The sequence below is a fragment of the Xiphias gladius genome, chromosome 21 (assembly GCF_016859285.1).
Source record: "Xiphias gladius isolate SHS-SW01 ecotype Sanya breed wild chromosome 21, ASM1685928v1, whole genome shotgun sequence".
Lineage (NCBI taxonomy): Eukaryota > Metazoa > Chordata > Actinopteri > Istiophoriformes > Xiphiidae > Xiphias > Xiphias gladius.
In genome coordinates, this window is record NC_053420.1 from 12565600 (window position 1) to 12592252 (window position 26653).

General features: G+C 39.8%; 2 protein-coding genes across 2 annotated transcripts in view; one reads left to right on the plus strand and one right to left on the minus strand.

Annotated features, from left to right (window-relative positions):
• The window catches only part of col2a1b (collagen, type II, alpha 1b), a 51247-nt gene extending 33965 nt beyond the window's left edge, over positions 1-17282 (minus strand). The window contains exons 1-12 of the mRNA XM_040159058.1: positions 17189-17282; positions 13724-13933; positions 12160-12176; positions 11612-11644; positions 10331-10363; positions 9994-10047; positions 8253-8354; positions 7372-7449; positions 5144-5188; positions 3386-3439; positions 1419-1472; positions 123-176 (exon numbers count right to left, since the gene is read on the minus strand). Of these exons, the coding sequence (XP_040014992.1) occupies positions 123-176; positions 1419-1472; positions 3386-3439; positions 5144-5188; positions 7372-7449; positions 8253-8354; positions 9994-10047; positions 10331-10363; positions 11612-11644; positions 12160-12176; positions 13724-13933; positions 17189-17282 (828 nt within the window). The remainder of the gene's footprint in view (positions 1-122; positions 177-1418; positions 1473-3385; positions 3440-5143; positions 5189-7371; positions 7450-8252; positions 8355-9993; positions 10048-10330; positions 10364-11611; positions 11645-12159; positions 12177-13723; positions 13934-17188) is intronic.
• Positions 1-26653, plus strand: part of nckap1l (NCK associated protein 1 like) — a 98198-nt gene that overhangs the window by 5209 nt on the left and 66336 nt on the right. The gene's annotated exons all lie outside the window — the stretch shown is intronic.

Below are 26653 nucleotides of genomic sequence, written 5' to 3' on the forward strand. Positions count from 1 at the left end.
CTAGCCACCAAAGAGACAAATAAAACAAAGCCTTAAAGTATATGAAGTGACGTCTCCCTTCATATCAATATGCTCAGTACTTAAAAACAGTCATAATGAATCAACAGCCTGCCAACTCTCACCTGAGGTCCAGGAGGTCCACGCTCGCCTGATTTGCCTGGTTTGCCAGCTTCACCCTGAAACAGAAACGGAGAGGAAAAGTTGCGTGAAAAATGTATTAAGATGTGGGAAATTGTTAATTTCCTGCAAGTGCTCCTTTTTAAAATGTAAAAATAATGTGCTGTATAGTTGCTGGGAGACGGAGCACTCCTAGTGGACACAATGGGATGTGTCGTGTCTGCTGCCATCATGTGGCTAAAAGTAGAAATTACATTTTGATGTCTATGGCCCCTTTGTCAGGTAGATAAGCAATAAATATGTCACTTTCAGGTAGATGGAAAAAAAGCAACATGAGATATTTGAACATATTTCATATTGTTTCACTTTCTATTTCACATAATCCATAATGCTGGCCGACTGAGAATCCTTTCAAGGAATATAAAGAGAAATAAATGTAAACTCCAATAAAATAAGTTAAAGATCCATCCATGAGCACACCATGAGTGCTATGCTTGGTCACATAACAACCACAAAGGACGGCAGTAATTTGGGAGGTGGCTTCTGTGTCTGACTGATACAGTCTGGTAAACAATTTATAACGTAATGAATATGGTAAAGGCCTAAATGTATGGCAGTAATGGCACACACTGTGTCTCAGAGTACTGTCATAGCTGTTGTGTTAGCTTGACCAAGAATTGGAAATTTTGATTTAAACAGTATAGACAGTACAATGTACATTGTAATACATTTGCAACCTTTTTTTTTTTTTTCCTTTTAAATCCTGTGTTTTCTATGGTAGTGTAGCAGTTATAATAACAAACTATGCTGGAAATAACATTCAGAACTAATGGATACAAAATGTGTATTAGTCTATTAAATTAGAGCAATATAGTGTAAAAATACTAAAGAAAGAGCTAGCAAAGACCAATAAAATTAATTTATAATGGAGACACTGTGATCATTAAAACAAATAACAAATAAATAAATATCAAAGCAAAGTATTTCTGTGTTTTTATGAGAATATTTCATGTCAAGGCCAGAAATGGAAGATTAATGCTCAGGATAATTCACCTATGATAATCACCAAAGTGATGCAGTACTTCTCTAGCTGGAGTCAGAAAAGGGCTCAAGAGAATTTATTTCCCTTTCTGGTAGTTTTAGGTCAAATTTACAGGACATTCAGCAGAGATGCTGACATTTGCTTTCAAAGTACACCCAGAATAGTTAGCCTGAGGACAGTAGTTTGACAAGTGGCCTTGCCAGAGTTGCTACTTTTTAAAATATGTATTGGCAGTTTTATGAAAGTGTGACACACTTACATCATCTCCAGGTTTTCCAGGAGGTCCAGGGGGGCCGCGGGGACCCATGGGGCCCTATTATTAGTAGAGAGAAAACACACAAAGGTGAGACACAGTTACCATTCACAACCAATAGAGGGCAACACTTTGAACTTTGGTTCATAATTCATAGCATGTGGTGACAACTCCTGCCCTCCTTCACTTTACAATCAGCACTGACAGAAAACATGTCAGAGCTGCCAAATGTGACACATGCAAGGTACACTTCTCCAAATGACTTCATCACTTAACCTGTAGAAATGTGATTAAACCCGTTGACGTAAGCTGCCATTAATAACTTGTTTACTATTACATTATTCAAACACAGTGATCTTGCTGATCTGAATTACGCTGAACTTTGCTTTCTAATTAATGCAGGAATCTCTTTGTATACAAGCACATTAAAGGATTTACATTCCTAAACAATAATGACAATATTGTGACTCTTCATGAAAGTATTTTTCAATGAAAAAAGGTCAGAATCAGCAGGATTTATTAAGGAGATTAGGGCAAAAAGATGGAACAAATACTTAAATATCCTTATCCAAAATCCGTATTAGAAAGTTCAGCCGTTTCCAGTCTTTCCCCCTCTCTGCTTGCCAGTTTCTTCCATAGGTTTCTTGCTTAATGTGTATTGATATGTCTTTTGGTCCTATCCTTATTTTTCCATCTGGATGACCTTTCTCTTTTTCCTCTGTAATAGTCTGTCTTGAGGAAGCATGTGAAACTATAGACAAAACAAAACTTTGAAGTGCTCATATTGAATAAAACGCTGACCTGCAATAACAAATATGTAGATATATTAAGAAAAGCAATATATTAATGGCATCTTGGTTGCTTGGTAATTTTCTACTCTGATGGGGAAAAAAACCTTACTCATTATGATTTCAAAGGCTAAAATTATCTCTGGACTTCAAAAACACTGAGCCACCACTGTGACCCTTCTACAACTGTCAAGTTATTTTCTGGTAGGAAGCTTGATTTTAATCGCACATAATGATGTACTGGCACATATTTAAAAGAGAGGGCACCTCTGCTTATCTGAATTCCACAGGAACAGATTAACACAGCAGTGGGGAGAACCTGCATTGTCTACCTGCTGAGGGAACGGGAAGGACAGCAGGGTAGTCTGAGTTTGGAAAGCTACAGGAGGCGTAAGAAAGGGCAGAGGGGGCGCAGCAAGGAGAGGGACAAAATTAAGAGAAGGACTTGTAAGAGGAACACAAAATGAAAAGTAATAGAAAGGCTCAGGGTCTTCAGTCTGGATTTATTTGAGGGGTAGGGAATTATCTGAGGTGAAATGTCATAGAGCAGGAGGGGTACCCTGCTTTCATCCTTAGATGTCAGGCTTCACAAAAATATGAGTTTGCAACATGAGAAATGTGAGGACTGACTGAGGAGGGCTGTAAATGTTAAAATGTGAGCAGCCGGCTGGTCAAATAGAGGATATAGAAGTTAGTGGTCGGCAATGAAAGGTTAGAAACTGTAATGGAAGTGAAGTGTAGCTGTGGCTGACCTTTCCACATGAAGTAGTAAAACTGTATAGGAAGAGGATAAACAGGCTGTTATTCAGTCCAGTTGTGCCTAACTGATGTTTTGGTTCTCTTTTTTTTTTGTTTCTCTTTTGTTTCTTTTTTTCTTTTCAAATAACGTCCCGTCTCACTTGTACACACTATACTGTATAAACAGTATCTGATTTTCCTTTTTACTCTGTTACCCGTTGAAGTAATTTCAGAGCTAATGGTGTTTTTTGTGGACAGTGACATCATTTTAAAAAGTCAGACATGTGTAGAGATAGATGGATAAAAAAGAAAAGAAGAGAGGCTTAAAGGAGCCTGGAGGAGAGGGGAGACATCTAAGCAGGTTATGAAAAAGGCCAAAGAGCAAGAATTTATAATAAACCTTGTAATGTGGACTGGGGAAGGAATAGCACTCTGTGGGGAACTTACTGATTGTCCGGGCTCTCCAGCCTCTCCTGGGTTGCCTTGGAAACCTTGCGGGCCCTGAGATGTAGAAAGAAGAGACAGACTGTTTGATGAAATCGTAACTTTTTTATACGTACAGTAGCACAGACGAAGCTAACTGGGAAAAAAAAAAAACTGTGGACATTGATGTTGATCTCACTAGAGGTTCAACAATTAGTCAATTAACATAAAGTTAATCATGAATGACTTTAATAACTGTTTTGGTCATTTTTAAGCAAAAATTCTCTGAATTTAGCTTTTCAAATGTGAATCTTTGATGGTAAAAACCCAACTTGACACATTCAAAGAAGCAATTTTAAGATGTCAACTTGGGCTTTAAGGAATCACGATGAACATTTTTCAATGTTTGTTTATTTTTTAAAATATATTTTATTGACCAAACAATTAATCAGTTAATCGAAACAGTAATTGTCAGGTTAGTCGATTGTAAAAATAATCGTTAGGTAGATCCCTCAATCTTACTTTTAAGCACCACTGATATTACAGATTGGTTATGTAGGAAGTCTCGAAATCTTTGTAATTTGTAGGGCTGCAACTAACAGTCATTTTCATTATGGATGAATCTATCGATTACTTTTTTCCCCCAATCAATCGATTAATTGTTTAGTCTAAGAAATTTCAAAATATGGTTAAGAAATGCCCATTATAACTCCCCAAAACTCAAAACCCAGTCTTCAAATGTCTTGTTTTTGTCTGAACAAAAGTCCAAAACCAAAAGGTATTCAGTTTAGGAGCAAGTCCTCACACTGGTGAACATGAAACCAGAGAATGTTTAGTAGTTTTTTTACTATTATTGTTTGAAAAATGACTGAGGCAATTAATTGATTATCAAAATGGATGCTGATTATTTTTCTGACAATTGACTTATCATATAATCAATTAATTTAAACTTAATTTAAATTGCAATATAGAGCACATCTGTACATTCAGCAAAATCGAGCACATACACACCTGCAGCATTATAGAGTAAAACTACACAAGCAATAAACTACTTCTTCATTATATTTCTGTGTCTGTTTGTCCACATTGCAAAATGCAGCTATTTCAAATGACACTTCTTTCCTACAAATGTCAAGTCATCTGTTTGAATTCTATGTAAAAGCAATCGTAGCTGTCCAAGAAGAAAATACTTTTCTCCAGATGTGGGCTTAGGGTGATTAAACCATCAAGTTGAGGCAAGTCAGTTGGCATTGCCTAAAACTTAATAGCTTTACTCTGGAAGTTGACTACATTTGGAGCTTGGTTTGCGGGCAGGAACAGAAAAAGGCGGGGAGGTCGGGGTTGGAGGTTAAGCCCAGTGGGCTCTGTGAAAGTTAAATTGTCAGGTGTTCTACAGTATGTCTGGGTTGTGGCATAGGAAAAAGCCCCGGAGCCTGCAGCTGGGAGACAAAAGTATTCTCCGTGTGCCATCGTCCTCCAGAAAACCGCAGACACTCACAGTTAAAACAGGGCTGTGTGTAAACATATATCTCTGAAAGACTGTGGTATGCTCTCTGCTGGTCATTTTGGGGTCATTATTGTTATTAAATTATAAATAAGTATAAATTTAATTGTTATTAAATGCACTTTGGGGAAGTAGACAATGGGACCTGTGTGTGCAGCGTCAAGCACATTACAATTATAAGATTTAGTCTTCAGTATCCTGTCTGTGACCAAACACAGGATCTCGTCTACAGGCGTGCCCGGCCTGTGTGTTGTTTGGGGAGTACAGGAGGTACTTACAGGTGCTCCGGTGGGGCCAGGTGGTCCTCTTGGTCCCATAGGGCCCTTAGGGGAAAAAAAGAGATAAGAGACACAACATCAGGCTAATGACATATAATCGCATCCTATAATCACAGGTTAAACTACACAAACACATAAAACAGACTAGTGCACAATTATTTTATACATTGAGTTTAAGTGAGTTGGGAGGAAATCCTACACTCTTGTCCACTTGAATTCTGTCAGAAGCTATAAAAAAACATTTCACCTGCTTTGCCCTAAAGCTACACAGAATTCAATGGCTCTACTTGTCAAATCCATAAATCATTTGAAATTCCTCAGTAGCATTCAGACTTTCTTCTGCTGTCTATGCCTCTCTTTTCACTCATTTTCACCCCCCTCCTCTTCTGTCAGCTCTTTTTTCCAAGTGCTATGTGTTCCTATAGTTCAGAGGTCATTCTAGTCAGTGCTGTACTCTTAAGGGAAGTGCTTGAACTCTACATGACTTCTTACACTTTGACATGGAATGAAAAACAACATAATACTGAACTGTCTGGGTTTAGAGAAATTCTTCGTCCTGGAGATGTGAGATTTCAGGCATCAAAACAAGACGAGGTGAGACGATTTTCTCTGACTGAACCTTAATCTGCTCTCCGAGTGCTTCTAGCTGGAGTCGCATGCCAAAGTAATTTCTTCTTCAACTTTATGCGTCAGTGCTCAACAAGAGAGAATAACATTCTGTGGAGGTGATGAACCAAATCTTCACTGCTTGTCTCTCACACACATGAACACAAAATGCACATACACAAAGAAAATCAGCTGTAGAAGGATCAATGGGGCTATGAGATTTTCTAAGATTCTTAAGTAACTTGAGAAAAAATGCCTTGATTCAGGTTAGTTGTGACTGCTTTCCTCTCGGATAAAAACATATTCCTTTCAGAAGGCTCGCTTTTATAAACCTCATTTCAGCATCATGCTTATGCTTAAAAAAAACAGGGATGGTAGCCAGGGAAAACATCATAGCATGGCACAGTGGTCCTCAGAAGGGAATGAAAGTCACCTTTCAGTGGGTGTGGGAAAGACGAGGAAGAAGTCAATGGGGCTCTATATTTTCATTACATCTGAATGTGTGTTTGAGCAACATGAATATGTGTGCTTATGTGTGTGTGCATACATTTCAGTAAGAGCATCGTTTGAGGGTTTGGTATGTAGGTGTGTGGTTATGATTTTGGGTTGTTTGTGTGTGCGTGTGCGTGTGTATGAGTAGTTTATAAGCTTGACTTGTGATTTAACATCAGTCCAGTCTGTTCTTTCACTGCTCTGTCCCAGAATAAATGTGGGCTGGCTTCCCTCAGACATGTGGAAGGGCAGGCAGTAGGAGTGAAGCCACACACACTGCTGCTAGCTGTGGGGATCTGATTGACTCCAGCCCCCCCTCCCTCCCACAGTGTCTCAAACCTCTGCTGGACTGAGACACTGCCAAGCTGCTCTGCGGCTCTCTAAACCACAATAGCTCCCAGTGTGCTCCTCACTCCTTCTCAGGCAAGCTGCCATGCCAGCTAACTGACAGCAGTAGTGGTTTTTCATGGGCTTCGATTATAGTGACAATCAGTGGCTGTTTCCTCATTTTATAAAATTAGCCCTCTTGTACTCCATGTCAGGTATTTCTTTTCCTTCAAGATGCAGAACTTTTGTAGTTTCTTTTCTTCAACACTTGGGGAAGTTCTCACTTTTATCTCTTAGGTTTTCTCCCAAAACCATTAACAAAGGAGGGGAAAAAAATATGTGATGCTACATATCACTTGGACTAGTCTTAAATCGGTATTCTGCGTAGTTTCCTCCCAGCTTTGATGATTATAAATCCTATACGTGTATCTCCTCTCCTGATGAAGAACAATGGTGATGATGTGTCCGTCTCATAGTTTACAAATTTGATAACTGTGTGATGCTTCTCTGGGTCATGTAAGGAAGTTGTTTGTGCTCCTCCACAGGGGTCAAAGTGCAGAATCAGTCACATGAAGAACCACTGGCATGTCACTCCAACACTTTAGCAGAGCAGATGTTGTTGGCTGATGCAGAATTTTAACCCGGGTCTTCACGTGGGAAGACAAGTCTGTCTAAGCACTTGGCTTTGTTCCTGATACCTCAAACTGTCACATCCTGGAAAACTCATAAGCAGCAGACTGTTTTATAAAAAAAAAAAAAAAAGAACATGGAAGTGGCAGCAGCTCTCATCATCGCTTGCTCACCATTGGTCCTTGCATCACACCCATCTGTGCGCCACCGGCCTTCTCATCAAAGCCACCAGTCATCTGAGCAGCAAAGTTCTGAAAAGACAAAAGAAAAGACAGTCAGATTTTTTTTTTTAATCATGATATATGAAGGCTGTTAAAATCATCTGCTGAATTGAAAAATACGTCATATTGACTGCAGGGTAAAGCATCTAGTTGGAATTGACTGAAAAGAAAAGACCAAAAAACAAGAATAGTAAAAAAAACAATTTTAAATTGCATCAACTTTAAAACTAAGTGTTGGCTGTTTCAGTTTCCATGATGCAAAATTGAATTATGTATTTTGTTTTGTTAAATGTGTTGTCACTGATTTTCAGAGTTTGGGGGCTGCTGTCTCATTTTGGTAGGAGAGAGGATCAAATTTTAATAGACTGTCAGCAGCAGCAGAGCTTATTATGTGAATCCTGATGCAGACAGAGGAGAAACAGAGGGCATGTGAACAGTTTTCATCTCTCTCTCCTTCACAAAGACTCTCCTTACCCCCCCCCCTCCCCTTCCCCTCCCTAAGTCTATCATACTACCTCTTGCCCTTCCACCTCCCCTCCCCTCAATCCACCTCCTCCCTTCTTTTCTCCTGCAAAGAATGAGAGGCATTGGATCTATTCTCTCTCTCTCTGTGCATCCACTCGCCGTTGTCTTTCTGCCTCCTCCCATCGCCAGCAGTGTCCCACATCCTTTGTGCTCTTGAATTCTTCCCCGCTCCATTTTACCATTCTCTCTGCTTATTCCACCCATTCAAAGCGAACCCACTCTTGGCCCCGCAACAGTGTCCAACCTGTCAGCTCCTACATCTGCAGTGAATGCCAGTCCACCAACCCTGCTTTTCATGGGATACTTACTCCCCCAAGGCCAGGGGGTCCATTAGGTCCTGGAGGTCCAGGGGGGCCAGGGTTTCCGGGGGTGCCAGGCTCACCATCTCTGCCACGGGGACCAGAGCTTCCCTGAAATAGATTTTTGAAATTTCTTTAAAATAAATAAAAAATCTATAAAAAGGACAAGAACGGGACCTAAGTTAAGGTCATAATGAGTACTTATCATTTCTAGTGACACACAGAAAATGATCAATCAGAAATTAACACTGCAACTAAGGATTTTTTTCACTATCAATTAATCTTTAGATGGTTTTCCCCATCAATTGATTAATCATTTGGTCAATAAAATGTGAGAAAATTGTAATGTCTAGTTCGTCCGGCCAACAGTCCAAAACTGAACAATATTTAATATTATAATCTAGAAAACTAAGAAAACGAGCAAACAGTCACATTTGAGAACCTGAATCCAGAGACTATTTGGTATTTTTACCTAAAAAAAAAAGACTTACAGGAACACATTTTCTGTCTACCAACTTATTGATTGATCAACAAATTATTTTTGCTCTACTCAAATATGCAGCTCATATTTATATTTTTCTGCAACGTCCTTGTTGAAAACTAAAGGCACATATTTGAAATAAAATGCTAATGCAAATTACATATCCATGACTGAAAGTCCTCCCCTTTTGTTTTGATCTTATTGTTATATTAACTATTAGTACACCTAGCCACATAACATGGACGTTCCAAGCATGTATGCGTACAGAAAAGGTGTCAAATAATAATCGTTACAATTCAGCATTGATTCATTTTAGGCCTGTGTGCCAATATTTGAACTCAGAAGTGCTTTGGATAAATCATTACACAGTTGCTGGTAGATGAAACACCGCTGGACTACATTCGTCAGATACTGTCGACAGAAGCCCAATGTTCAGTTGAGCCTTCTCCAAACTGCACTGATGGTCTATATGAGGGAACCCAACTACACGTGATCAGCAACAGTGATCCATCAGGACTCAGGTTTTGTCTTTTAAAAAAATCGTTGAAACTTTTATACCAGTTGTAAGTTATGCAATTCAAAACAAAATACTGATTTTTTTTTTTTTTTTTTTTTTTTTCCTTAGAGGCTGTTGTGCATGGTGATGATTTATCAGCTCAAATCAGACTACCTGGCGTACCCCTGTGCATGTAGTGACAAATTACCCCTGCGAAGGGATCCTTAACAGAGAATGTGCTGAACATCTAAAAGGCTATTTGAACTCTGCTAGCCAAAACTCAATCCACCTCGTGCTTAAATCTATATAAACAAGGTGACTACACGACATTAACTCCTCGCCTGGGGCTATCATCACATCCAAGTGTTGTTGCATTAATGTGATGATCAAACCCTGGCAAAGCTGATTTCCCTCACTGACTGACTGAGGCTGCAGAGAGAGGCAGAGGTTTATATTATGAGACTCCAACAGTCCCACATCTGTTAAACAACCCAGACCACAAAGCCTAATGGAAGCGACACATGACTAGTTGGACTGAGCTGCTCAGTGAAAGGCTGCCATTCTGCAAACCTGCAAGCTATAACAGGTACCCCATCCCCCCACCTCCACCGCACCCCCCCAAAGACCTAAAGCTATCAGGTTCAATAGGACATACTGTACTTCTTAAGGGAGTAGAGTCTGGGTCTATTTTTTTTTTTTTTTTTTTTTTTTAAAGGTCAGGGCAAGACTAAGGCAACCATTTTTTTTTTTTTTTTTTTTTTTTCCAAACTGACCTTCTCTCCCTTCTCTCCTCTTGCTCCGCGGGGTCCTTGCTCTCCTGGTGGGCCCTGGATGAACGGGAAACAGTGAAGTAGACAGCAACTTCAGGTGTTACCTCAGTACATGTGAGTTGGAGAAACGGCTGTGGCTTGTGAACTCTGCTACTATTAATGTCAGGTCAGTTTCTAATTCCTGTCACTGCAACTGGCAATCAAATTTAGTACCTATATGGTTACTCTAAATGTAGTCTCTCTCTATCTTGCATGAATACAGATAGTACAGGATACCCCTACACATGGTTCTAAAAGCTTTCTAAGGAAAAATGTACAAATGCAGAAAATAGGTGCATACCATTGGGCCAGGTGGTCCTTTTGGTCCTACAACCTGCACAAGAAAAGGGAAGAAAATAGAGAAAGTATAAAGATATTTGTATTACTCTTTCAATTATCTTTTAGAAAGCGTTACTGTCAGTCTTTGAAGTCATGCTAATGTAGCATATGAAGGCATGTTGGAGTGCAAAAACTGAATACTCTTTTAATTTACGTCCATCACTAAAACTTTCTACCCGATGCATTTGTACACAAGAGGTTTCGATCTCCTTGCACATGAGGGGAAAGATTATCTTGCTCCCATCAGAGCAGACTTGTTAATTGCTAATCTCTTCAGGCAAAGCATTTTAAGAAACATACAATAAACAAGGCCTTCTTATTTCCTGCCATGGACTTTGTATTCCCTCAGATGGATAAAGCATTTCCAGGTGCAGCGCTGCATTTTTCTCTCTCTCTCTCGCTCTCACTCTCTATTTTGGCCTATGAAGATCTTTATGGCGGATTGTATGCTTGGCTGTCTTCCTGATGGGTGGGCTAACAGACCTACCTCCTCTCTCTCACTCCTTCTTTCTTTCATAGACTGGCAGTATACAGTCTTTGAATTTTTCAGTTATTTCGTAATACTGAGTTATATGGCTTATTTCTTCAATTAGCAAAAACTATTCTTACACACATCCACGGCCAGGAATAATGTGCTACCAACAGTGGGGAAAAGTAACTAAGTACATTTATTCAAGTAATTTGAGGTACTTTGACTCTACTTAAGTATTTCCCTTTCATGCTACTTTTACTCCACTTATCTCTATTTTGCAGATTAAGATTTTACATACAAAACCTAATGATCAATTTATAAAATATAATGCACTGATATAGATTAAACTAATTAACAGTACATAAAATTGTTTAAACTAACAGTAAAGTGCTATTACACATTAATGCATCTGTAATAATCATCTAATAGTATATACTATATAACAATATAACCCTCACAAGGGCCATTTTAAGGAATTTATACTTTTACTTTTGATTCTTGAAGTAAATCTTACTATAAATACTTTTACTTTCCATTGCAGGACTTTTCTTATAATGCTTTATTTTTTTTACTGCAGTATTGCTTCTTTATTCTTTAGTACAGGATCTGAATACTTCCTTCAGCACTGGCCAGAATTAAGGTTTGTAAGTGTTTCATGTGAGGTTTAAAGAGATCTCTATCACTTAAACCAGTTTACTAATGAGCATTTTCAGATGAAAAGAATGGTTAAGTTGTATCTTCAGTACAGGGTAATGTGTGGTGTCAACTTACATCAGTAATGTCTCCGGGTTCGCCTTTCTGACCCTGATATTGAAAGGATAAAGCACAAAAATGGCAATTAGCATTAGGACTACAAAATTATTATTGACATTTTTTCTGTTGTCTTGTCACCCACAATTTGATTGTGGAGACCATTATTAAAAGCACCTCAGATGGAAAAGTTGCAATTTGATCAGGAAACTGGTCAAAAGCAAAATGTTGACCTCACAGCATCATTAGACACATAAATATGACACAAAGTGTGGGGCAGGAAATAACTGTTATCCATCTGGCAAAGCTTTTTTCACATCAAAGTCCCATCTAAATCCATAAACTACAGGGCCTTCCTGCAGCACTGATAGGAGTCTGTGACAGATACAGATTTAATTGCAGGTGCTGGAGAGCTTAATGACACACACACACACACACACACACACACACACACACACACACACACACACACACACACACACACACACACACACACACACACACACACACACACACACACACACACACACACACACACAGAGCGTCCTAATATCCTACAATGGTCTCACCTTTGCTCCAGGTACTCCTGTAATGTGGTGCGGAGGGGTAGAGGGGAAAAACAGATCGCAGTTAGTGCCTGGCTTACAAAGAAACAATCCACGAGGGTTACACAATATTTCCCAGAAGCCCAGAAAGTCTGTACATGCTGATAACCAGTTGTACTTTCCTAAGATTAAACTCTTCTAAAGACCACCACCAAATAACACTTGTGGTACCCAAACAGCCCATCAGGATGGAAAAAGTGTTGGCTGAATCACCATCTTAAGAGCTCAAAGCAGAAGCAGGGCTGCTGCAGGTAAAAGAGAATAGTAGGAAGCAGAGGCATTGAAATAGCTTGTGTAAAGAACATATTTTCATTACAATATTAAATCTGATGTATTGTAGGCCAGAGCTGGATATTTGTTTTTCATATTTCAAAGCATTCTAAAAGCATGGTTAGGTAGCAATATTGAATAATTTTACATTTTCACACTTTTTAGGTAGGACTGAAATGAATGTTTGGTGCTAGTTTCAATACAATAGGTACTTTTAAGTGCTGATTCCAAAACAGTATGTTCTTTGACACCTTACTTTGAGCAAAAAACAAGGCAAACTTCTCAAATGTCAAATGTCTAAAATACAAGTAGCCATAAGACACGTGCCTTCATAGAATAGTGTAAAATGTGGTGCAAAATTTTGATTAAATCAAAAACTGTCTGTTTAAAAAATAAGTAAACAAAACAACGAATTTGACCTGACAATCAAAGCCAACTTTTGGTACCTGACAGTGTTTGATAATCTATGGTCTGGACACATTTCAGTCATTACCAAAAAAGTATTGAGGTTTGATAGCCAGCCCTTTTTATGTGGTTGATAACTTAAAATGAGTCTTTACATGTTACATACCTCTTACTAAGCACTTAACTTTGCCATGAATGGAAGATAAGTATTTTATCAAGCAGTTTATTCAATAAAAAGCATGCACTGCAAACAGTGACACTTCTGATTTCATTCATGCTCCTCAACCAAATTTGTCAACATTTCCAAGGCTGACCAACAATGTCCCTGTTTATCAGAACGTGTTATCGTTTGTCTGAATGTGGTGAATAGCTCCAAAAAGCCTCAACCCTCAGTAGACTGTCAGTTTTTTCTTGCCATCAGATCTGCAGAAATCCACAAAGAGGATATAGAGTAGAAATGCGAGGCTGTGTCTGCTTGACTGAGGTATTTCCTTAATGACTCCCACATGTTTTCATGATACTCAGGGAAGGACAGAGTATTCAAACAAGATGGGGCCAAGGTGAGCCAGCTATAGAAAAATGACAATGAGGTAGCATTTCACTGAAATCTGGTCAGATGTGTCTCTGTTGTCATTCATTTCTCATCATTTGTTTGCTTTGGGGATAGAAAACAGTATTCAAATCAAAGGGTGACAGTTATACAGCCTGATTATTAAAATGAGGAGGTTAAACTGCACCTGGCCGACCTTTGATTGATACCAAATCGTCCATGCGTCATTTTCTCCCCAAAATAAACAACATGATGCTGTACAGTAATTTATTTATGAGAGGTGTGAGATAAATAAATTACAACCGATTGGCGGAGATGTGTCAGCTGCGCAGATGGGGCAACACTCTCCGAATGGGATTTCAGGTTTGGGGCAGTCTTTTAGCTCCTCGCAGACAATTTCATCACACAGGACGGTTCCAGTGTCACACACACAGATGCGACAAGGCTCTGGCTTCCATACGTCCTTGTCGCTATAGCGCTGTCCGTCTTGTATACAGCTAAAAGCATCCTCCTCTGTGTGTGAGATCATAGTAAAGGACACACAGAGGCCCAGGCAGGTAGAGGGTGGGAGGAAAAAGGAGATTATGCATCAGGTGTGAAGAGCAGTCACTGCAATGCGTAACTCATAAACATACAAGTATAGTATTTACTGAGAAAGGAAGCAAACCAAATGTTTTGTTCAGGTGAGAAACACATATGCAGCACAATAACAGGTAATTGTAAGTTAAAAAAACATGTTTAAAAGCAAAAACCTAAATACAAGATGAATCCTGAAACATTTATGTTTGCTTAATAAGAATACAATTTGATATTTCATTGATCCTAGGAAATTTCTAGACAATTCAAAATGTCAGCTACAGACCAGTGTCACTGAAGCTGGTTGAGATGAACTGTTGTTCAGTGGGACTTCAGCAGGGCAGATACAACAAAAGCACTTGAACTCTGGTCATCTGCCTCTTTACAGCTGATGCCCCACCAATTTTATCAATAGCTTTCCCTTATCAGCAAAATTTCTAAAAAATAAAAAAATCTTCTGTGGTGTCACCGTCACAAAAGTAACCTTAAAAAACAAAAAAAACAAAACTTGTCTCATCGTTGAACCGATACATACCCAACCCTGAGTGTATTTATTGAACTAACAAACACAACCTCTCAAGTAGCCACAGGGTGGCAGTGTAACAACACAGATTCGCAATGAAGCTGGGTAAGACCTGCAGGAAACCTCCAATAGCTTCACTGGAGCTGGGGACCATGCGCCTGAATTTCTCGACAAGTTAAATATAGGGCTCGTTTACATTGCGGGAGACACCCTAATTTACTGCAAAGGAGACAGACTTTGCATTCAGTAAAAATGTTAAGATTGGCAAACAGAGCAGCTTGGCAAACAGCACAGAATAATGTGATGGAGGAGGGGCATGTCTCAATACAGGTACTGTACGTGGTCTGAATTACACCTCTCAAGAAAATTTAACAATAGACTTAGGTAATTAGCCATATTCCAGTTCATTTGCCAGTCTGGCATCTTGCTCAATAGTCAACAAAAGACCAAACACATGCTCAAAGAAATGCTCCGATTGGAGCCACTGAACCTGCACCCAGGGGTGGAAGTGTCTGACGCACTAAAAGAAATCCCTGAGGGTATGGAGAGCTGAGAAGGTGAGAGAAGAAGGAGCAAATACAGTAGCTATATTTACCTTTGGGAACTGCTTAAGTCTAGGTAACCTAACGGACCTCAGCTGCAATGAATGAGGTCTTTCTGGAAAGGGACAGAGTGGGCAATTCACAAACTATTGCCTTGTATAAACATGTGGCACATTTTAAACCCCATCTGGAAGCCATAGCTGTGTCAGATGCCAGTTCAAACACGTCAGAAAAAAGAAAATGGTCAGCTTTCATGCACATACCTTGCGGTTTTGACACTGAGTTTTACAGGCTTGGATGCACCATCAAAGACCTGCACCTGTCCCTTCACTGCCTCAGATATAAAAGATTTGTCTGATATGGGATATTCTGGGACAAGGGCTCCTCTATGTCCTGGGGAGCTGATAGAAAGCTGGCTTTTCGTCACTGAGGATAACTTGTAAGTCTCCTCTCCCGTGTGTTGGCAGACATATTGTTTTCCAGGGGAGTAAAATGAACAATGAAAATTGTAAAGTGAACCCAGGTGTACTTCAGGGATGATAGAGTCAACTCTGTTTTACTTTATTTAGCAACTTTTAGGCCTTGATCCAGCTTTAACCCCAGTCTGATTAGCTTTCTGGTCTTCTCACCTACATGAATGGGTCAGTCAGTGGCTTCAAAATTGAGAGCTAAAGAACTGACCCCTGTCCCCTCTGAGTGACTCTGGGCCATTGAGCCTGCTGTGCTGAGGTCACAACCAGACCGCATTACCACTTGAGCGTTTCCCAGAAAAAAATTCTGCCTCCAGTTAAGGCTGAGGAAGGGACTTGCATTATATCCAGGGGCCTGCGTCTCCGAAAGGGTAACCTGAGACTCTGGCATGAGCATTTTCCCCCATTTTTCTCATTCTTTTCGAAAAAATATCCTTTTTTTCGCTTTAAAAGCTTAATAAGCATGATTTCTTGTATATTGAAAAGATTGTGCTTCTCAGAATTACAATAATAAAGTCCCTGTCTTATATTTTTCCAATCACCTCTCTCTAGCACCCTGGCTCTGTCTCTCCCTGGGCTGACTGTCACAGCTTATGGGTAATCTTTTAAGCAGATGGAAACCCTGAAATCATATGGAACATTATTCCTGGCCCAAAATTTGCTGGCATACCTTCACTGTCTCATCTCTCTGGTGAATACTAAAATCAATACTGATGAGGAATAATTCCACTCCAATTTTATTTTAAAAAAATGCAGAGAAACTAGAAAGTCTGCAGGAATGAAGAATGATAGAAGGGCCTTTAGATTCTTAATGGAGGTTTTTAATGGAAATTTTGGTTATTAGTCCACCTTTCCGCCTCAACAAGCCAGGATTTGCCTGGATGCCCTCTGACAGCAATGGAATGTGAGCACTTTTCTCCAAAGGCCCTTGAGCCTGACCACCTTTCACTTTTTGCCCATCCCCTCCCCCCGCTCACCCTCTATATTAAGTGAATCTGCAGTTAAAAAGGGAGCTTGTCAAGGCCCCTAAAGCGCCCACAGGTGTCCGGCTGCGCAACTTAGGAAAGAAGGGGGAGGTGGGGTAAGGCATTGAGCTCCACTGTAGTGGATCAAAGTCTGATTCCAGTGATTTTTCGCTTTCCAAACTATAACTGAGAATTTAAACTTTAACAAAAATGAATAAATGCTTCTGACAACAATTGAACCTGGGTTTAAAAAAAAAAAAAAAAAAAAACTGCTACAGAACCAGGAACCCAAATTTAGCTTTGGCACCGCATTTCGCGTAAGCGTACCTCATCCTTCCATCCAGTCCACCACTTTTACGCACGTCCACAGCTCCGACCTATTGTATTTGTCCCAGCTTGTAGAAACAGTAATATCAGTCCTTTTGATAGACAGAAGGTCCATAACTATCATCAGTCAGATTACTTTACCTGCAACAGAGTACCCAAACCAACGTGAACTTTCTGTGCGTAAAAGTTGCGAGGTGATAACAAAATCACTCCAAGCACCGGAACAGTCTCAAAACTGTTCAAAGTTGGCGTGATATGCTTAAAGATAGGGTGAAGAACTTTTGCTCTCCGTATGCACCTTATGACAGCTTTAACTTTTCTTCATTATAGCTCTGAAAAAAAAATAAATTAAAACGGTCACTTACGGTCGTCCTCCTCCTGACATCTCACAACGGCTAATAGACAGACTTGGGTTGCTACAAGTAGCAGTACAGTCCTGGAATCCATATAGCTGAACATGTCTAAATATTAGACATGCAGGGCCCTTGAGGGAAAATGAAGGGTGCGAAGGGAGCGGAGGCTTCTCTCAGTGTTTAGTGTGTGTCCCCAGTTACCAAAGCCGAACCATTCGAGATTCACCCTTCCCAAAAACCGATGGGGGAATCCAGCGGCAGGACCCGGACCTGCAGCAGAAACTCAGCACCGACCGCTTCAGGCCAGACGCTGTAGTTTTATGTCCCCGTTGCCTTCAATGAATCTTCGTATATTCCCAAATATCAGTCCGGCCCCTTACCCCCTGTAAGGCTGAAATCTGAGCCCCCTTTCCCTCCCATTCTGTCTCCCAGATTGCATTATTCCAGTCCCAGACCACTCCTTTCTCCACGTGCGGCTACTGAACCCAAAAAAACTGAAACTTTTTTCCCCCTAACTTTGGTGCCCTCCCACTTCTCCCCCCTGCCTTGTTCATCGAAAGCATTTCAACGTCTGAATCGTCTCGCTGCGCCAATTGAAGGCGCTTCTTCAGTATTTTTGGCATGTGCAGTCCAATAGAGAAATAGTCTCAGGGAAAGTCTAACTCCAACTCCAAGTTTTATGTGGCTGTAATGAGTAACACTGTACTATTTGCAAGGATACTACACGGTACCAGAAGAATGTCATCAGTTAATGAAAATACAATAAAATGGAACAAGCGAAGTGCCTGCAACAGTGACAGCCAAAATCATATTTAGGATTCATTTGCTGAGCTGTGGTCAAACACACAGGAGACAAAAATATTGCCCAAACCTTTCAATATGAATGTGTGAGAGCTGAAAATAACAAGAAACCAGGGATTTATAAAGTGCAGTGACCACACAGAGGAAAAGAAAGTGTGGATTTTGGAAATTGATGCCCAAAGCCCGAAAAAAGTGAACTTTTTCGCACACATTTTGTCATCTCTGTACAAAATAATGAACAAAAATCACATTTAAATACTGTTACACAAGTAATGCATGACTCATAGTGGGGTGTTGCATGATATTAATGCAAAAGTGTATTAGGAAGTCCCATAACCCAGATATTATTACACTTTGAGGGCATTATAAGTTCACATCAATATGTCGCACATGGTCCATCAGTTCATGGACTTAAACTTGCTTTTACTGCAGGTTATAGATGAATTACCACGTGGTCAAGCAGTAAAACAGGTATGGGGACAGACTGATAAATTGGGCATTTTTGACATTTTCTAGACTCAATAATTCATGGATTAATCCAGAAAATAATTGGCAGATTAATCGGTAATGAATATAATCTTTAGGTGCAACCTTAGTGGAGTTGTTTGTGTCGGGAAAATGCATTGAACAAGCATGGCTTGTGTTTCTATGTTCATTCAGCATTTATAACACTAGCCCATACACGATTGCTTTCATGCCTTTAAGCTAAATAACCCCTGTGTCATTCAAGATATAAGGCGCAATTGTTCAGTATTTTACTTAACCAGAATACTTTTTCCATCCATTGGCTTGGAAGATGAGGAAGCACAAAGAGATTAATGCCAGTGTGGGCAGGACCAGGTGTTGCACCTGGTTTGTTTGCTGGGATGTGACTGTACTGGCTGTAATAAACTGTACCGGCTTGTGTATATAAAGCCCTTGAAGGACTAGAGTGGAGGGGAGGAATTTGATCTAATGGTAGGACTGTGAGAAAAGAGAGGATGAAATGGCTGAAGTTGAGGGGATGCAGCATCATAACATGGCGAGATGGACATGAGTGAAGGCTGAACACTTTGAACAGATGTTGCCTGTATGACTTCTTTCTGCATTTCAGTCGTTACCATGGCAGTCCAGCTCACTGTTTTTAAATCAAACAAATGATTCCAACTGATGTTGAACCTGCTCTTTCGTAGTTGCTACTCTGTAATTTCTGTGGCTCACTGGTTGATAATACGTGCGAAAGAGCAGACTTTAAAAAAACTGGGGTAAGAAGATAGACATTTAATAACGGGTGTTTAATGAACTAGCCTTAACGTTTGACGGCCTTTAGGTCAGATAGAAATTTCTCTCACCAACTGCACGATAAAATCCAGTCACCAAGGACAAATGAGTATTATAGAGGTTATATGCAGTTTATTGTTGTTGTGTATGTTTATGAATCCAATGAGATAGGACGGCGAGCACCAATGTCTCGTTGGTAAAATTACAAGGAGGGATTTTTATTAGAAGGCATTTATTTTGTTAAATTATCAGTTTCGCGCTCACTTCAAATACTACTGGGTGCGTTTTAAAGGACTCCAGCTGTAAACCAGTAGGATACATTGTGTAGCCATGATGAACAAGTAAGCCTTCTACAAAGCACTGATAGCGATAGCTTCATGAACATTGATATAGGCAATATATTCACAGTAAGTATGATTTTTTTCATATAGAGTAGTACATTTATGGTAAGATCTCATAAAGCTGGTGAAGCAAAAATACATTTTCTGTACTCACTACAAAAGGTGATGTGCTGAGAGAACGACTGATGCGAACTGTTCAGAACTGTTAAAGTTGCAGCGGACTGATTCTTATGCAGCTTTGACCATAGTTAGATGCTGAACATTATAATGTAGGGGTGTGATTTACAGGTACTTTACAGAATGTCCAATGTTAATACTCTAACCATAACCCAAGCATTGCTACCCCAAACCCTGATCCAAATTGCCATAATTAGCCAACTGTGATTTGAGTAAACAATGGACAATTCAAACAGCAAAGCCAAATTTTAAAACAAGATTTTTAAAGGCCACCCTTGGCTGGGATTATGACTGAGATGGACTATTCAGAATATTTACTTCAGTTAAAGTGCAGAAATATTATAAGCAAAAATACTTAAAGTATCAAATGTAAAGAGATGATTAATTGGATTAGAAATAAGAATAAACAAATTTCTACTACACAAATGTTTCTGCAGTTTATTCAGCTTTTTTTTTAAAAACTTGTCTTCGTGAATTATTCGATAATTTTGCCCCTTGGGGCCTCACACACTCCATCTAAATGAACTTTAATATGCTCGTCAAATTGTAATGTGTAAAGTAATTACAGCTGTCAGATTAATGTAGTGGAAATACAAATACTATAGTAGTGGGGTCGAAGTATAAAGTAGCAGAAAATGTAAGTACTCCAGTAAAGTACAAGTACCTCAAGTGTATTTAAGTACAGTGGTTGAGTACTTAGTGTACTCAGTTACATTCCACAACTGATCATTATTCTCCTTGTTAAAGCAACACGTCGTCTAAATTTGAGCCGCAGTGGCTGCGGCATTAACGCCCTTTCCTATATTCTCTTCAATATGATCATCTTCAGGACCACTTCTGTTCAGAGAGAATGCATGGCCAACCAAACAGGTCTTGGTCTTCTAGTCAGACCTCTCGGAGTCCACAGTTTGTGCTAGCATGACAATCTTGTCCTTGGTCTAACCCTGTCACATGTAGCTGAGGTTATGAATCACAGCGGCAAACTGAGTGCTCATGCCATGAAGAGCCACTTCTACTCTATAGCTACAACTCTAGCTATATACGGTATAAGTGGCAAGGGGCAGTTTGGTTGCATCATTTATGTAGGGTCCTCACCCCTCTGCAGGTTGTGACCTGTGAGCTTTGAGCTTTGACCCCTTCCCACTTTATTGGAAACAGGAGCAGCTGGTGCGTCCTGAGTGTGCAGCATTAGTGACACTCTCTGTCTCTCGGCCGTCAATGGAGAACAGTGGTTGTCTGTCGGGTCAGAGAATCGTACTGCAAGCTAGTTTGTTTTTGAGGTTCGTTTATTGAGTCCACGTTAAAGTCACGTACATAACTGATCTCAAATCAGTGGTACAACTTGTAATTTTGCATAGTTTCAGACATTTTTTGCAGCTGGTGTTGCACAAAAAGCCTGTCTGACTATGTATAGCAAACCTCCCAGCGAATGATAAGCGTTTTCCTTTTGTAATCTTGTGGCTTGCCCATAAACCCTGTGCAACCCAGGGATCAGAGAGTCTGGATCACTAAACCACCAATTATCTATTCATAGACTGGAGACCTAAAATCAGCTGTAGCTTCTTATTTTCTTATTGCTGGTAGTAACTGTCTGATCTGGCTGCATCGGCCAGTGCTTTGTGGACTGAAAATTTGTCAGCAGTTGTAAAACCAAGAACATACTGCTCCTTGACAGGAGGTGCATATGCTGCCTCATGGTCTCAGTGAATGGATATGTCAGGATATTGCTGAGCAGTGTGTGTATGATCTCTTTCAGTAAGCAGCCCCAGGATTTGTCTTTGAGGAGATCTCTTTGAAGACGACTCCCACGGAAATGACACCCTGTGTCTGTGAGAGGTTTTGATATTTCCTGATTCTCATCTCAGGTTCTGAGTGTGCTTGCATGGTTTAAGTATTAAGGATCGCTGTCAGTGTGTCCAGACAAGACATCGCTTTGTATCAGGAGTGCAAACCGCAGTCAACCCTGGAAAAAGAGATGGACTGCAGTGTCCTGTGGCTGTATTTTGATTACTTCTTCAGAGCTTTGCTATGCTGAGCTGACAGACGTGTCCCTCTCTCCAACAGGGTGAGGGGTTAAGGGTGACAGAGTCCCCCGTGCTGCAGAAAGGATGAGAAAATAAACACTGGCACTTGAGGTATTAAATGTGTCAAGCGAGCACCCGAGCCCCAGAGATTAGGAATAATTCCTGCCAACACGAGGAAAAAAAAACAACTTTCTCAGTATATATTAAAGTTTAGGATTTTTAGCAAGCACACACTGCATAAATGTAGGAAGTTCTGTTTTAATAAACATTGATTGTCTTCTAACAATTTGCAATTCCTAGGTGCTGTATTGAAATATTTTTTTTTTCTTTGAAGATATGATGTGGTGACAAAGTAGAGCTCCAGGTAGTTCAGTCTGCTGTGCCTCTTACGATTCACACTGAAGACCTGTGCTTTAAAGAGGCAGAAAATTATGGGAAGAGTCGGTGAATATAGGTCTGAAGTTGTTTAGGAATGAACACTGTCTGGAAAGATAATCAGAGAGTAGGGGGAGAGAGAGGGAGGCAGACAGAGAAGGAGGCAGACAGAGAAGGAAGTTACAGAAAAATAGCAAATGATGGGAGAGAGTGAGGAGAGGTAAGGTGGGTGGGAAAGATGGAATGCAGGAGTGAGGGAGGGGACAGCTGAAAGAGGAGGAGAGGGTGGGACCCTGAGAGTGGGAAGGAGATGGATAATGATGAGGGAGAGAGAAAGAGAGAGAGAGAGAGGTGCACACAGCAGGGAGAGCTTTAACTGAGGCCATGTGAGATCACCACTGAAATAACAAAAGCCATGACATCACCAGTTGGGTTGGATGTGAAAGCGAGCACTGTCATAATAACATAACTTCAAATAGCCTGGTTTCTTCTACGGGGCCAAATGGGGATAGCAGGAATTTACTACCTACACTACTCACGTTGTTAAAAATTACCATGAGTTTCATTCAGTTTTCCAAATTCCAAAATAATACTTTTGTTAAACCACTTGGTTTAACGAAGCTTTTAAGCTACTAAGTGCTCCACTATGTCCATCAGCTAGTTGCTAGCTGGGTTTTTTTTTTTAAAGAATTTTTTTAAATTTTTATATATATATAAAAACAGCTGGTTGCTGTGGCCAAAAATTAGACTATGAGAAAGATGACAGTGAACCAAAACATTAAAGTTGTGGTATTGACAGCTAAACAACGCTCTGAAGCTCACCATAAAGCTCCATTTAGCTGAGTGAAACTGCGGATTTGGTTGATAACAATGTAGATTCATCAGTGCAAGTGACCACTCTCACATCGTCATCTGATACATTGTTCCTATAAAAAAATCACAGATTATTGCCACTTTAAAGTTTAAGGCTGGCGATATTCTATATTTCTGTTACAGTCAACAAATCGTATGAATGGAGCAAAATCAACCATGCGTTAGTCTGTCTCCAAATACTTTCCAACATCCTTACTGCCTATGGTATTCCTGAGGATGTGAGTCTTTAAAAAAAGGTCACAAATACTTGGTTTCATATGAATATAAGCTGCATATCTTTGGGTTGTGGACTGTTTATTGGAAAAACATGACATTTTAAGATGTCAACTTGGGCTCTTGGACACCTTGGGAAAATTATGACAGATATTTGTCACTATTTTCTGACTTTTATAGTCCAAACTATTGATAGATTAATTCAGAAAATAACTTTAAGATTGATTGATGATAAAAGTACTTTTTATCTCTATAGAAAGGCTCAGTAATTTCATAAAACAGCTAGGCACTGGAGTTCTTAGCCGATATTACATAAGCTGGGGTGAACTGTAACTTGTTAGGCGCTCATGAGTATTTACAGCAGTAGGAAGGGTGTATGTGATAATGAATCAAAAAATCAAAAAAGTGTCCATGTTCCACGTAACAAAGGGACATGTCTCCCAGTGTAATGGTGTGGCTCACTGATGTGTTTTTAATAGTTTTTTAGAGCTCTGTGGCAAAGACGAATAAACTACATTATGCTTTGTCCACACGGACAACGCTTGTTAGTCGGATCAGTGATCACTTCATTGCTGGTTTTGGTCTTTCACACCAAGAATAACATCACTAGACTTATTCTTTAACTCATTTTAGACTTAAAATGACATCACAAATTACAATATCTCTAAATCCACCAGAAACCCGTAATTAGGGGCAATAAATCTACAGTCATGTCTTGTGAACTAGGATGTTTATTAGTGGAGCATGAAAAAAGGCTGGGAACTAGCAGTGTGATGTGTTTCCAGCTTGGCTAAATAAACTGTAGCCGCTAAACAAACTATGGTGTATTGATATCGCACATCGCTGTGAGAGTTATGAACTTAAAAGCAAATGGGTTAATTATGTTTTTAAGCATATATTTTTTTGCTATGTGTCCTTAGTATTTTCCTGTTTAGCACAGGATGTTAATATCCTTCTTCTGCTTTGATATAGATATTAGCACGGGGCTGAAAATCTAGTATTTTAGCCAAATCAAAACTTTCAGGGCTATCACGTCTCCCACAAATGTAGTTATAAGAAAGGTCTCCCTTTGGCTTCAACATAGTAACAAGTGCACTACTACTTCATCAGTGCACTAATGAACCTGGAAGAAAAATTAAAAAAAAAAACAGGGAAATTTCCAGATTTTGCCTTCCACTTCTTAGAATGCAGAAGAAATCCTATAACAAGTGGACACATTCAGATTTGATATGGTGTCATCATCACAATATGCTCTCTGAGTTGCACGGAAGAGAAGAGGGAAAAAGAAGTTGCTCTGTCATTGCTGTTTCATCATATTTTCTGTGTGTAAGTGTGCGTTTGGGTGTGAATGGAGCCATCTGTGCATATTTGTGGGTGTTTTCGAGTGGCCACCTCTGTGTACCTGATGATTCAGACCCAGAGACACCCCCTTGTCTGGCTTGGAGCACATCAGTCAATAACACAGCCCAATTATGTTTGCATAAGTCAATGACCGTCTCGCACAAAGCCCTCACTATTTGAATTAGCAGCAGCTGACACCAAAGTGTGAGCCCGTTTTTAAAAAAAAAAAAAAAAAAAATGAGAGTTACGCTCACAATAAGAACCATGAAAAAAGAAAAAAAAAACTAGTTATGGTATAAGCTTTGGAAAGACATAACCGATACAACAGCGAATTTTTTTTTTTTTTTTAAAGAATAGACGGATATTGACCACATTGATAGTGCAGATGAGTTAGAGACAGAGTCAGGAAATAAGAGGAAAATAGAGGAAAGCGGTAGAATGTGGCAGCGTCTGTGGAAATCTCTTCAAGCAGTCGGGGGTGGGGTGTGCTCTGAAATAGTCCAATTCTCTGGAAGAGCTTGGTTTCAGTAGTCTGGGCATGTGTTTTAGACTCCTCCACTGAGACACAGAGAGAGAGAGAGCGAGAGAAGCGATGATGATGAAGGAGGGGGGTGGGAAGTGGAAACTTCATGAGCATTTGTGAATGCTGACGTACACATTATTGAACTGCTTCACATATTTTTTAAAAAGTATTTTTTGAAGCATTTAATAATGGTACATCACGTCAAATCATTTCCTCCTTACTAATGATATATACTTGATATAAACCAATGCACTTCCAGTGCTACCTATGTCTGGATTTGTCTGTCTAGAAGGTAGCATTGGCTGACAGTCATTGGATATACTTCAGGTATGAGAAGAATCCAGTTTTAACAGTGAGACAAACATGAAGCTTTGATTAATCATTTTTTCACTGAGTGCATTTCTCTTCAACTCCACTCATTTTTCTGTTTCCTAGTTCTCTGTCTCCTTTTCTCTGCATGTGTCTGGTTTGTCTATCAGTGTGATCAATGCTCCCACCTCTCTAATGGGCCCAGGTTTGGGATCTGGGAAGGTTTTTCTTTCAGCAGGGCTGTCAAGTTTCCTGCTAGCTGTTTTCAGTACATCAAACACATCCAAAAAGTCCACTATTTTTCATCAGCAAGTTCTCTGAACATTGTATCCTGTGGCAGCACTGATACCTCATAAATTCTTATATGTTAATGGGAATTTCTCATTCGAATGATCTTCAGTGGTTTATTTTGGGTATTGCATTGAAACGAATTAAGGCTACAGTGAAGATCATCTGTGTCTTAAAGATGCAGTTTTTTTTTTCAACTTTAAAATGTTTTTAAAGCTTCTGTGGGATGCTGTCTTTAGGGACCATTGTGGTTCATGTGGTTCTTGCTGAAAGACGACTTGACAGTTAAAGTGTCCGTGAAGACCCGTGGTCTCATACCTGTTCCAGCCCTTCACATCTGCTCTATATGGCCTCTTGAAATTTCCAACAGAATCCACCCGGAGAGTTGCTATTTAGCTGAACTGTTAACTATCGTCCGTTCACTTCCTTTCTCTTTCTGCTTGTCCTTTATTGTAGATTTAAAATTTCAACTTTATATGCAGTTAATTAAACAGCTTGTTTAACCAGGACTTTTAGAATTAACTCTCTAAAAGTGCTTTACCATCCACCATTTAATGTGCATTTTCAATTTTTGCATTAAAAAACCTGAGTGGAAACAACAGATAATCGAAAAAAAAGTTTAAATATTGCAAAAACAGTTTTTACACTTGGCTGGAAATGTTGGTGTGTCAAAAAAAGCCACGAAAAAACAGTGGAAGAAAAGGCTTCCCAAGCGGGTCAGTCAGAATACTCAGAAAAAGGGGAGAGAGCCATGAGATGCTGCCTGAGGAAGAGTGCCAAGCTTGAAACACATTGCAGTCCAGAGGAGCTGCTGAGCGAAGCCTTTTCTGTGTTCTACATGCCATTTAGTGCATGTCTCCGTGCAGATATTGAGCATATTAAAATCGCCAATAAAAGCGATATGTGACACAGTGCAACGGAAACAGACTTGGTGAATAAATCATGACGCACA